The following is a 14,177-nucleotide window of genomic DNA, read 5'->3' on the forward strand; positions in this document are numbered from 1 at the left end:
AGGGTCCCAGCGTGTAGGCGTTACTTAATAATTTCTACAAGAGGGAGATTTTATCGTATAGTTAAAGGGTTATTTTGTATTTTAAATAAGAGAACCCTGTTTTGGTGATCTTGTATAATCATAATATGTGACATACATGAACAAATGATAACATCATATTATATATTAATATTATATGTAGTAATATAATATTACATGAACGAGAAAATCCACACCATTTTCATGCTTATTTGTAGTTATACCACAATAGAATATTGTCGTGTTACCTGTTGGTAAACAATCTTCACCTTGCTATTTCGTTTCTTGTAACGCTATTATTACCTTATATTTATCTATTGCATCGACTAATGTACCAAGAGCTCCTACTTTATATACCTTTATGGTATAGTTCTTACTTCCCTTGTACCAATCCTAAATCCTTGTAGTCCGGGCAGTTTCCATTGTGTTTTTTCCAAATTTCTGTCCTGAGACTTTAATTTTAGTTTCTTAACAGTACAGTTTTTTACAGTGACGGGTTGTTGGCCCGTCGCCAAACCCCAAACCTGGACGACCAGACTAAGCCAACCAGTTAAGGCCCGCTAAGAGCTCGGGGTCCCGGGTTCGCCAAACCTGTAATTCTAATTACTTAGCACTCCTCNGAAATCTTGAGTAGAGTGTCGTAGATTTTGTGTATTTTAAAATCGTCAAAAGAACTGGTTTAGATGGGGAAAAATGGCTTTTTATAGTGTGAAGGGGGTAGCCCAGCGATCTCTACCGTGATCCTAGAAGCTGAGGCTTGTATTGTAATTGGTTAATTAAAAGAGGGTCCCAGCGTGTAGGCGTTACTTAATAATTTCTACAAGAGGGAGATTTTATCGTATAGTTAAAGGGTTATTTTGTATTTTAAATAAGAGAACCCTGTTTTGGTGATCTTGTATAATCATAATATGTGACATACATGAACAAATGATAACATCATATTATATATTAATATTATATGTAGTAATATAATATTACATGAACGAGAAAATCCACACCATTTTCATGCTTATTTGTAGTTATACCACAATAGAATATTGTCGTGTTACCTGTTGGTAAACAATCTTCACCTTGCTATTTCGTTTCTTGTAACGCTATTATTACCTTATATTTATCTATTGCATCGACTAATGTACCAAGAGCTCCTACTTTATATACCTTTATGGTATAGTTCTTACTTCCCTTGTACCAATCCTAAATCCTTGTAGTCCGGGCAGTTTCCATTGTGTTTTTTCCAAATTTCTGTCCTGAGACTTTAATTTTAGTTTCTTAACAGTACAGTTTTTTACAGTGACGGGTTGTTGGCCCGTCGCCAAACCCCAAACCTGGACGACCAGACTAAGCCAACCAGTTACGGCCCGCTAAGAGCTCGGGGTCCCGGGTTCGCCAAACCTGTAATTCTAATTACTTAGCACTCCTCTGGGGAAATATTATAATATACATTATACATATATATATATATATATATATATTGAATATTAATTTTTAATGTTTTTTGTCCGTTTAAAATTTATCATATTATTAATACAATATTAAACTATATCTTCTATTTGCCTAGCCTTAATCCCAACTACTTGGGGCTGGACATCCTTATCCTAAATTTCCACTTGACACGATCTTTCACATCATCTCTCTTTTGGTCTACTCCTACCTCTTCTTCCTTGAACATTCATTTCTATAACTGTTTTTATAGCTTTTAATTCTTCTAGGATTTGTAGATAATTCTGAAACGAATGATAAATAGATAGCCTTAACCGTGAAACAAACAAATACCGCAATATACACTATGTACTGCAGCGATTTCCACAATCGTTGTTCACGTACGAGAAACGGACTTGCGGAGTCTATTCCAATCGGGAATAACAGCCGACATTTTGATACCGGGTAAGTCCGTCTTCAATGGATACAGATTTATTCCAGATAACTGCACAAACTTAGTGTACTTATTAATAATACAACGAATGGGAGTTCGAATAGAAAGAATTCAAAATTAGCATCCAATAATTGATGTTAGTATTTGTGGACCACTATTTCCAGTGAGTTTATGCCAATTCCGTACAACTAACAGAGTCATATGCGAGGACCGTATCAGTAGTATGGATGCTTTTGATTTATGACAAATCAAAATGAAAAAATTTACCATCGACAAGAATCAATCCAAAAGCGTTGACAAAGAGTCCATAAGCAAGCAATAGATGGACAAGATATTGGTAAAATATGTTTTAGTTCATGTAAGAGAGTGCCAAGAAAAAAAGCCTGAGCTACCAATGCAATCACGCGTCCAATATTAGCGATTTAAATCTATTGAAAACAAATATTTTAAATTTCTCATGACGCATGGATAACCAATTCAGAACAATGGTAGAATTCAACCAAGTTCACATACCTTTTTTTTCCTCGATCAGCATTAATGTGGATCGCCCTGAAACTGCCGTTAAGCATTACTTCAGGGTGGCCCACGCCGTTTTTATAATTCACATCACCACGTTGTGAATCAGCCCGAAATTAATCAAGAGCTAATTCACAACGTGGTGCGGCCTCCCCCGTTAAAAAGCGAGGGTTGGCAAAAAACTCACAATACACAAAAATCATATAACGCGAAAACGCCGGCCTAAACCAGCGCTTTAGGTCTTTCTGAATCGGGCAGCAAGACTGCCTCTGTCTCAGGCGTTCCACTATCTCCTTCTTTTTCAAGGCGGATTCAGCAAATGACTGAATGAGCTTCCACGCTTCCCGACTTACCAACATCAGGTCTATCATGGACCCGTCTCGGAACGTAGATCCTTGTCAGGACTCCAAAGAGTACCACTCCTGAGCCACACCTCGCGTCAGAAGAGGGTGTAAAGAGCTCTGTAAGCTTCTCTCAGGTGATCCGAACAGTGGTCGCACGTCAGCGCGGTTGCTTTACGAATACGGTACCAGCATTCGTTAAAGCACCCGTGGCCGGACAAAACTTGGTTCGACTATAAGTCATCTCACTGTGAGTCTGGTCTACCCACCTGTCCACTTGCCTCTCGTCATTTCCTCCAATAGGCGAATCCGCGACCGGAGCATGGTCATCCGCCTGAGCGCCAGTCGGTCCTTGGGTTCGAGGGGCCGGTCGCGTTCTTTCCAGTAAGTTCACATGCCCACGATATTTACTTAGTGAGACAAGTTATGTATTTTAATACACATATATGGCGAGATATGGAAAACAGATGATATCATACGTAACTGTGTCAAATTTAAATTATGTTCAGAATTAATTTCAATCTGCTGTTATATCTTGCAGATGTCAGCCGTCAATGCATATCGGTAGAGACGAAACAACAGTAATATTTTAACGCTGAAAAATAATCAATTATTGAGAGATAACCATTGTACACCTTTGCCGACACGCCAAACACAACGTGGAATTTTGGGTTCACATCTGATGGACGGTATACCGCATGGNTTGGGTTCACATCTGATGGACGATATACCGCATGGTGTGGTTTAAAGTAATCACCAAGTTATGACTCTATATTCATATGACCAAGTGAAATGTACTTTTCCATAAAATTAAAATATATAACATCAAAATTCTCTCATCCGGTTATCAGACTTCAATTTCCTTTTTAAATGTTGAAAGCGTTAAAACGCAAACACTCGTAGTCCGTAAATGTGTTTCCAACAGCCTCATTTTTAAATGGTAATGGAACAGACAGACGACCTGAGGTGGATCGAGTATAACCATTTAAGAACAGGCTCTCATACATGCCTTCATCCATGAAGTACTACTGGAGCGGCGTCTGGTTCCTCGATAGTTCAAAAACTTTACACTATAGTTTCTAGTGACCCATGACACTTGGCATGAATGAGGTGGATGCTGTTCAAACGTAGGTTTAGAACCTATTAATATACAACCGAATATAGAGCAGAATACATCAGCAGCTAAAAACAAGTCGATTAGTGCAGAAGAATCGAATTGTGGATCAGCCAATGTTAAACTGTTATATTTATTAACAATAACATGATATATCTTAGAACGAGGTATATTCAATGTATTAGTAGGAAAGAACCAGGCCTTAATCAGCAAAACCGGCGACGTCTCAAATCATAGCCAGTTTATTTAGTTTGGTATAGTCCTATTCGTGTCACACAAGAATATGCCATAACAAACAAAGTTTGTTTAATTTCAGCAGTTGTTAAATTTAATTACCAGTCAGTTGGCTTCCCAATTTTTAAAATCACATTACTAATCTGATATTATAATTTATTTGTAGTCACTTTTCAACTTTAAACAAAGCAATTTTTTTTTATCAATAATTTATAAAACTAATTATAATAATTTTTTAAAAATTATTTTCAACGTCAAAACGTTATACAGCAAAAACAAAAATAGTCGACATTTTCCAATTCTCTTGATATTATTTTCAAAAACTAATAAATTAATTTAGGATGCCCAAAAAATGAAAAAATGAGTTTTTAGTTCAAAATTAAATTTATATCGTATTTGAATAACATTTTTAAATATTTTTTAAGCCATTAGCTGAAGAATTGGCATTATTCGATTTAAAATTTTTATCCAAAAGTTAAAGAGCTAACATTTTAAATTAAAAATGTTAGTTCCTTAAATGGGAAAAGAGAAATTCAAGGTATTATCAGAAAAGAAATCTATTTCATCGATCATATTTTTGCTCTTCATTGATAATGTGCAATATACATTGCACATAGATAGTATAATTCTAATATAATTTATAATTAATATAATTAGTCCTTTTAATGTTATTTTTTTCGTTTTTACAACCCGTTGAGAGCCTTTGCGGTCTTCCCAAAAGAAGAAGTTTATTAAACATGGATACTGCAGATATATGGTTGCCGCCGGAAAGAGGGATGGTGACTCCAATTATCTCGCTCTTTAACAGAGCTATCCATGACCTTGTCTCGAACTCGAGACAGTTTGTATTTAGACAGCACTGCTGCGTTACCGATTCGGCCACATCATCCCTTTTAGTACAAATAATATTGAAAATAAAAATTAGGCTATAAGATTATTTTTTGTAGTACTGCGTATTGTGTTCTTGAATTAAATTTGTTTATAACAAAATGCTTAGGTTTAAAATAAATAATAACATATATCTGCAATACAGTGCAAAAATAAATGTGACGTTAAACGCAAAATTTCTACAGCGCAAAAAATATCTTAATAATATAATGATTTTTAAAAACTACGTAAATATATTTTAATAACTTATAGGTGTCAGATGTGTCGACATGAACATGTTTTTTTGTTTGAATAAAATCATTTAATATACACTTGTTTTAATATAATACACAATTTTGTTTCAATGATTTACAGTGTACATTTTTCATAGTTTAAACCTAACAATAAAAGTATTTATCAACGTTTTGTTATCAGGTTAAAAATGATGACAGAGTTCATTGTTCTATAATATAGAATGACGAACTAAATAAATGCCAATTTTTATACCTACGTATTGCTGTAATGATGGGAGCTAAAAATTAAATTCTTTAAAATCAGTTTTTTCCACCTCAATTTTCGTTGATCTAGCTAATTGAACCAAATTTTTTATTTTTATAATGATTTAAGAAACTCTTATATTCTCTTAACAATGATTGACATTATGTAAATTAATTACATGTTGTTCTAATGTTCTAGAATAGCTATAAATTAATAATTAAAAAAACTTATAAAATATTATATTACATTATTATCAACAAATTAATTAATTTTTATTTAAAATTTAAGATTATAAATTTAAAATGTGTTGCTAGAATAATTTTCTATCGGTTTCTTTTTTTGTTTAAAATGATTATTAGATTTGTAATTTTTTTCAATTTATTATTTCTTTATTAATTGATTGCATTGTTATTATTCTTTTTATTATTAACATAGTAAAAAAAGAATATGTTTTTAAGTATTTCATATATCATTATTTTACAATAATCCTTATTTTAGATGGACTGATGATATAGAATATTTTTTGCGAACAATATTTGCAATTATCAATGTTTTTGATTTATATGAAAAAATAAAATAAACGATGTATAAAATTCTAAATATATATTTAAAGTCTTTTATCATTTAAGATAAATATTAAAACATTAATTTAGATGATAAGAATAACAATTGAAATTTAATTTTGAAAAAGCTATGTAGGGAGATACACACTATAGCTAACTAATATTTTTTGTGCATTGATGTGATAAAATAGTCATAAAAAGAGGTATATTTACGTAATTAATAAAAATATATTAATTTTAACCAAATAAATTGTATATACTGTTCACATGATGATGTTATTATTAGAAAATACTTTTGGTTACTTNCACATGATGATGTTATTATTAGAAAATACTTTTGGTTACTTCAATGGCCAAATGAACAATTATATAAAAATTCGACTTCTTAAAATTTAAAAGTTTTAATAAATTCTTTTTATGAGGCTTTTTAAATTTTTCATATATTAGTTCTTAAGACATTGTTCAGTAACAATTTTATAAGGTAATTTGTTAAATTATTTTGTTTTCAACAATTTTGGTTTATTTTTAATTTTTAAAATACTTTTTCTAAAATTGTTTAATAATCTAATTTTATTAAAACATTTTTTTTGTTTTACTTTTATTATTATGATTTCATGTTTAAATTAAACGACTGTTTTTTTAATGTGAATTACTATAAAGTTCAATTTTTGAAGCATCAAATTTAATTTTCAATGAAAATATCATAATACATTTTTAAAGAAATTGTTAACCTTTTGTATTTATCCATAATTATTCAATTTATTGATAATTTTACAATTTAAACAAATTTTTAATATAATCTATCAAATTATTATTCTTTCATTTTTATAGGGATAAAAAAAACTCTAAAATTTTTTAATTATCTTTCAATTTTTTAGGGGTATATTTAATATACATAAAGAAAAATATACAATTAGTTATATCTATTCATATTGACAAGAGATTACATTTTACATTTTAATAGAATATTTTTACCTTTTAGATAAAGACAATGAATTTATACGCTGTTTGTAGCTTCTTTTTTGGTTGTGTAAGTAAACAGTTAAAAATATGAACTATTGGTTTAAAGATTAAATATTTATGTATGTATTCGATAATTTTTATAGGTAATTTTCGATTCTTATGCTAAAATTTCAAATACAAGAAAAATGTTACGTGATTGCCTAAAGAATCGAGACATGTTAGATAATGTAAAAGCATGTTAGTTTACATTAATATTATAATATATGAGCTGAACTCAAAAATTAAAAATAATATTTCAGCATGCTTAATATTTTTTATTTCGATGCGATAAATTAATTTTATCATGATATTTTTATTTTATTTTGTGTTTGTCCCAATTTTTCTCAGCTTTCACTGCAACGGATTTTCTCAACGATACGTCAAATGATCATATTCGTATCTAGCTAAAGACATTACCCTCAAAAATTGAAAATTTTTCCGTCGTTCTCCGTAAATGGTGAAAATCTCCCAAAAAATGACGATTTTTAAAATCGGTAAATTTCGAAATTTTTGAAATTAAAAAATTCCTTTTCATATGATATAAATTTTTTGAAAATCTGATCCATTAACTGCTCACAGAGAGCATTCAAAATAGCAACTGTGTTACAAAATTCAACTTTTCCAACTTAAGTTTTAAAAATGTTGCGGATATTAAAAAATATGGCAAATTAAAGCTTATGTTACGTAAAATAAATTAAAAATATATATACAGGGTGTTCAGTAAGTCAGGAAACGGGTTTCTATTGTTCTCATTGTTTGTGACAATGAGAACAATAGAAACCCGTTTCCTGACTTACTGAACACTCTGTATATTTCCCGACGATATATTTTCTACGTGCAAACAGCTACTGTAGTTAAAAAAACATGCTATTTTTATGTTAAAATTTACGATTTCTTATTTTACTTTTTCAACTTTAAATTACTATTACTTTTTGAAAAATGTATAAATCAATACAATTTTTCATTCATAAATACTTTATGTTAACTTCTTCCATTTCATATACTTTTTTTTAAATCAGACCATTTTCCTTTATACAAAGGGGGGATTTAAATATCTAAAAATACAAGTAAAAAATAGAACTTATTCAACTTAAGTTTGGAAAATGTTCGGGAAATATTCGGAGCTTTAAATATATGTAAAATAAAGGTTACAATAAAAACAATAAGTGCAAAAAAAAAAAAAATTCCACACACCTTTTCTTTTATGGGAAAATGGCTATCTAATTTAATGAAAAATATAATTTTTATGTAAAAATCCTTGTTTACACACAAAATATTGTAAAATTAAAAACTGCCATAAATTTTTGAAAAATGAACAAATGAAAATAATTTTTTTTATATTGAAACCTTAAATATTTTTCTTTCATTTAATATAATTTATTTGAAATTTTGACTCTAAACTTACCCACGGGAGGAATTCAAAAAAGTAATATTCGTACATAATTTAAACTTTTTCAACTTAATTTTTAAAAATGTTCTGGAAATATTGACACTTTTATTTATCTTAAATTAAACCTTATGTAATACACTTAACAATAAAAAAAAATGTCGAGATATAGATCGTCTTCATAATGAAAATGGCTATTATATTCAAAAATATGCTATTTTTGTGTTAAAATTCTTCTTAGTATTGTATTTTAATTTATTTTAATAAAACTTATTAAAGATTATAAAGTTAAATTTATATAATTTTCTTTTCTTTTAATTAGAAAAAATTAACTTTAAAATTTGAATTAGCTTAAATTGGCAATTATATCACACGACAAATGCGACGAATGCTTACCGTATCGGTAATACTAGAATATTTCACACCTAGTGTACAATGTTCAAATTGTCTTGTAATAATTACTTTTTTGCAATTTTCCTAATTTTTTTTGAGTTAGAAAAAAAATTTTCAACTAACTTTTTTTTTATATGTTAATTGCTTTGATCTAATTAGAAGTAATATTAAAAATTAGTGGTGATGGAAAAAAAAAAATTGTAATTTTAAATCAGCGCAAAAAATTGCTCAAGAAAAGTAAATTTTTGACTTTATTGAATATGTTTGTAAACTATTTATTCATAATTAACAACAAATTATCTTCTGAAAAGTTTTGTATTTGACCATTCAATTTTTTTACACATTTGCCATAAAAGTAAATACTACTTTATAATTTTTTATAATTTTTCCGTAAAAATTACAATTTTTAATTATTAAATATAAATTTCAAACTATATTTAATGGCTTTAAAAGATATTTAGTCATATTTTATACTTAGAAATCATAGATCTACTAATTAGGAACAATGGAGAAAATAAAAGTTCATTTTGAGTTTTGAATAATCCCTCAATTTTTTTTTTTTAATTAAATACTATTTATTGATTTGCATCGAAGTATTTCTTATGGTAGTGATTTTAATCGCAGTCTGATATCATCTATACTTGTCCAAACTATGCCACGACTCCATTATGCTACTTTTTAACTTTTTAGCTCGATGTGCTTTAAATGTGTTTTTTTTTAGTTTTTTTAAACTATATTTATATACTATTAATTTTTACTAGATATGGTAGTAATATTAATATAAACATTACTTATTAAAAAATATACGGGTCTGTAACTGCAATCAAAATCTTTTCTAAAATTGTATAATTATTTTTTTATGAAAAAGGAGTTTTTTTTTAATTGTAATAAAATTTTTGAAATTATCTCTTTGCATTTTTTTTTTCAATTTTTTTCTTTTATAATAACTATTTAAGTATATAATATTTTTCTTTAATGGTGATAACTATATAAAATCATTTAATAAATTTTTTGTTTTTTTCATTAACTGAGATAATAGATTATTTTTGTAAAAAAATCTAAGAAATTAAATTTGGTAAATATTAAAATTTTTAAATAATTAAACTGTCCAAACTGGATTTGATATTTTTGTGTCAAAATTGAAAATAATTTTTTTTTTTATTATTTAAATGATTCTAATGATAGAACTTATCATTGTTATACTTGTTTTACAGTAATAGGAGGTGGTTTTAATGACAAATTCAGTAGAAGATTATCCGAGTGGAAAAAGAGTATATTAATAAATCCAAATAAGGTAGAAGAGCATAAGTTTCGAATATGGTCTGTAATGTCAGATTATATTTGTGCCAGATATACAAGAGAATATGTAAAAAAGTTTTATGGAACTCTTGATGATTGTAAAAAAAAAGTTAGAAAATGTTCAGATTATTACGTAAATGATGTTATTAAATATAAAGCTTCAAATTATGATGCTATTATGAATTCAAAACTCAATAATTATAGTGACAAAAATAATAATGATAGCAATCCAAAAAATCAAAGTAAAAATGAAAACTCAAATTGCAACAATAACGAATTAATAACTTCAAAAAAGCAAAATGAAAACTTAAGCTACAATGGTGACGAATCTATATCTTCAAAATTGCAAAATGAAAACTTAAGCCACAATGGTGACGAATCAATATCTTCAAAATTGCAAAATGAAAACTTAAGCCACAATAGTAACGAATCAATATTTTCAAAATTTCAAAATGAAAACTTAAGCCACAATAGTGACGAATCAATATCTTCAAAATTGCAAAATGAAAACTTAAGCCACAATGGTGACGAATCAATATCTTCAAAATTGCAAAATGAATATATAAGTTGCAGCAGTAATGAATCAATAACTTCAAAATCGCAAAATGAAAACTTAAGCCACAATAGTAACGAATCAATATTTTCAAAATTGCAAAATGAAAACTTAAGCCACAATAGTAACGAATCAATATCTTCAAAATTGCAAAATGAAAACTTAAGCCACAATGGTGACGAATCAATATCTTCAAAATTGCAAAATGAATATACAAGTTGCAACAGTAATGAATCAATAACTTCAAAATCGCAAAATGAAAACTTAAGCCACAATAGTAACGAATCAATATCTTCAAAATTGCAAAATGAATATATAAGTTGCAGCAGTAATGAATCGATATCTTCAAAATTGCAAAATGAAAACTTAAGCCACAATAGTAACGAATCAATATCTTCAAAATTGCAAAATGAATACTTAAGTTGCAATAGTAATGAATCAATAAATTCAACACTACAAAATGAAAACTTAAATTGCAACAGTAACGAATTAATAACGTTAAAATTGCAAAATGAAAACTTAAGCCACAATAGTAACGAATCAATATCTTCAAAATTGCAAAATGAATACTTAAGTTGCAATAGTAATGAATCAATAAATTCAACATTTCAAAATGAAAACTTAATCCACAATGGTGACGAATTAATAACTTCAAAATTGCAAAATGAAAACTTAAGCCACAATAGTATCGAATTAATAACTTTAAAATTGCAAAATGAAAACTTAAATGGTAATAGTAACGCATTAATAACATCAAAATTGCAAAATGAAAACTTAGGTCAAAAATGTACTCAATCAATAAANAAATTGCAAAATGAAAACTTAAATGGTAATAGTAACGCATTGATAACTTCAAAATTAGTTAACTTAGAGTCGTTAACTGTTGACTTGCCACAAAATTTACCAACAGAATCTATACCTCCGACCCTATTAATCAAAAAATCTAAATCTAAACGTCGTATAAGACCAATTGCGACTTTGAATTTACCAAAAAAGCCAAAAAAATACGAACTAGAACCTTTATCGAACGAAAATTTTAGAAAACTTAATTATGAATCATCCTCAGACTCTACGGAAGGCGATAATTTCGAACCAAATTTATATTCATTTGGTAGACCAACTTTATCTGAATCTGATTATAGTTTGTAACAAGTTTGTTTAATTAGAGCATTTTTAACACTCAAAATATTTGTTTCTATTATCTCATTTTCACTTAAATAACGACATATAATTGTTGTAAATGCAAAATTTGTTAAAAATAAATTATTCTTATTCTTTGAACTTTTAAAAAACTTAAAAAAATTATAAAAAAATAATTTCATTTTATAGTTAAGTATATGTTAGCTATTTTTTGTTTATGAAAATTTTCGTATGCATTTTATTGGGTTATTAAATTATTAAAATTATATTTTATTGCTTTACTTTTAATATTTAAACTATAGTTTAATTATTTTATAATCAATGAATTACTCGAAAGAAGTTCCTAAAAATGAACATTTTTTATGAATTTCTTTAATGTTCATTTTTGTATAAATAGTACAATGATAAAATGTGGTTAATGTCAAGTTTAATCTGATTTTTAAAAGTTTATTTATGTTGGAAACATACATCTTAATAAAACAATTCAGATTATTATGAAATATAAAAACAGTTGCAGAGTGGGGTCGCAGCACAGTATAAATGTAGGATAGTTGGGACAGGTGTAGATAATAACTGACACTTTATATCTCTTTACGGCAAAATAATAAAAAAATGATAAAGTAGTTTATTTTGTTACTTTCATGACAATCACTTATAAAAATTAAAGGGCTTGATGTAATAATTAATAAAAAAATTTTTTTTACTTATTAATAAAAACATAGGTCTACAAGGAACTATCATCGGAATCAAAAATATACTTTGCTAAATCTACTTTTCGCACTGTTTTCAAATCTAAAATCTGACTTTTATCACTCCTCAGTTTTGATATCATTACTAATTAGAAACTCATAAAAATTTACGTTCATTAAAAGTCACGTACACACTGTGCCAAGACCCTATTTTCTACCGTTTTTATACATGTAAATATTCATTTTTTAATAATTTGTTATAATATCAAAACTGAGGAGTGATACAAGTGTAGGAGTGTAAAAAAAGTCAGATTTTAGATTACAAAACTATTTGAAAAGTTGATTTAGAAAAGTATATTTTAGACTCCGATGAGAGTTCCTTGTAGACCTATGTTTTTATTAATAAGTAAAAAAAATTTTTTTTTTAAAGAATTGCATCAAGCTCTTTTATTTTTATACATGTTTGTCATAGAAGGAACAAAATTTGTTTTTAATTATGAAAAAAAAAGAAAAATTTTTTTTTTATAGTATTTTGTCTTATTTAAAGTAAGACATTTTTAAATATTAACAGACGTTATAAATTTTGTTTTTATTTTGTATGAAAGTTGAAGTTTTGTATAATATTTATTATTTCATACACTTATTATCAACGTTTGGTTAGTATTATCTATAATATGACACTAGTAAGTATACTTACCAAGTATACAAGTATACTTAGATCGTTATTATGATGTTTAATCTTAGTTATACTTCAACTCTTTAGGATGTACTTTCTATTATTTGTTTATCAATCAAATCAATTATAAATTGTTCATTAGTTTATGAATAGAAATTTTAGTAATTCAAATAAATCTTAATTTGTACTCATATTCAGAAATAAAAACAATTAAAACTACTTAGGCCAAATTGAAGTCGTTAATGATATACATAATAAAAACTGAGAATTACTTAATGGTCAATGCTAATTTAGAGATTTTTAATGGTTAAAAGGTAATAAACTAGGCTAAATAAGGGTTTACGATTTTAATAAATTAATTTGATGATTTATTAAAATGAGTTATTTTGATAATTGTGTTTTTAACGGAAATTTATAATATTTATGTACCAGCAGATTTAATAATTAATTTAAATAAAACAATTTTTGCGCTCATATATATGACGTGACTACTGCTTATTAAAGGACTGTTTTGTTATTGGGCTGTTATTATAAAGTCTGTACCATATCCTTACCACCTTCCCATCATTGACCTGACATTTTTGTAGTGGTTTATACAATCACTAGCGTAGCCCCTATTAACAAATATGATAAAAAACAGCTACCACAGTAGTCAATTTGTTAAATGTATTGTGGGTAAATCCATATCAAATCATCCAAAGTCGTTGCGCGACCACTTTATTTTTTTTTTGAAATTTTACACACAAGTTGTCTAGTATACAGGGTGATTTTTTTATCATAACCCACTCAATTACTTGCAGAATAATAATAATTTAAACATTTTTTTTTTTTTATTATTTTTAGTTACACATTATTCTTGAATTTTTAACTATGTAATACTTTTTAAGTTCATCCCTTATGCCTTGGAGGGGGGTCAACTTTGTTTTTTTAAATGATAACACATATTTTTAATTTAATAAAATGTTTGAGTTTTTAATTTAATAGTAAATGGCATTTGAATTTTTAATATAACTT

At 27.4% G+C, this 14,177-nt stretch overlaps 2 protein-coding genes across 3 annotated transcripts in view; both read left to right on the forward strand.

Moving 5' to 3' along the window:
- The window catches only part of LOC126899985 (cathepsin B-like), a 100,535-nt gene that overhangs the window by 42,061 nt on the left and 44,297 nt on the right, over window positions 1-14,177 (forward strand). The gene's annotated exons all lie outside the window — the stretch shown is intronic.
- Window positions 6,367-12,040, forward strand: LOC126899971 (putative uncharacterized protein DDB_G0286901). 2 transcript variants are annotated; one of them, XM_050675287.1, is made up of 4 exons: window positions 6,367-6,505; window positions 7,007-7,054; window positions 7,131-7,224; window positions 10,021-12,040. In XM_050675287.1, the coding sequence occupies exons 2-4, from the start codon at window positions 7,016-7,018 to the stop codon at window positions 11,805-11,807; spliced, it is 1,920 nt and encodes a 639-aa protein (XP_050531244.1). In that variant the 5' UTR covers window positions 6,367-6,505; window positions 7,007-7,015; the 3' UTR covers window positions 11,808-12,040. The 2 variants fall into 2 exon arrangements, with proteins under 2 accessions (XP_050531244.1, XP_050531245.1); XM_050675288.1 differs by lacking the exon at window positions 7,131-7,224 and having other exon boundaries at window positions 6,443-6,505.

This window comes from Daktulosphaira vitifoliae, unplaced genomic scaffold (genome assembly GCF_025091365.1).
Source record: "Daktulosphaira vitifoliae isolate Bord-2020 unplaced genomic scaffold, ASM2509136v1 Scaffold_2, whole genome shotgun sequence".
NCBI classification, from domain to species: Eukaryota; Metazoa; Arthropoda; class Insecta; order Hemiptera; family Phylloxeridae; genus Daktulosphaira; species Daktulosphaira vitifoliae.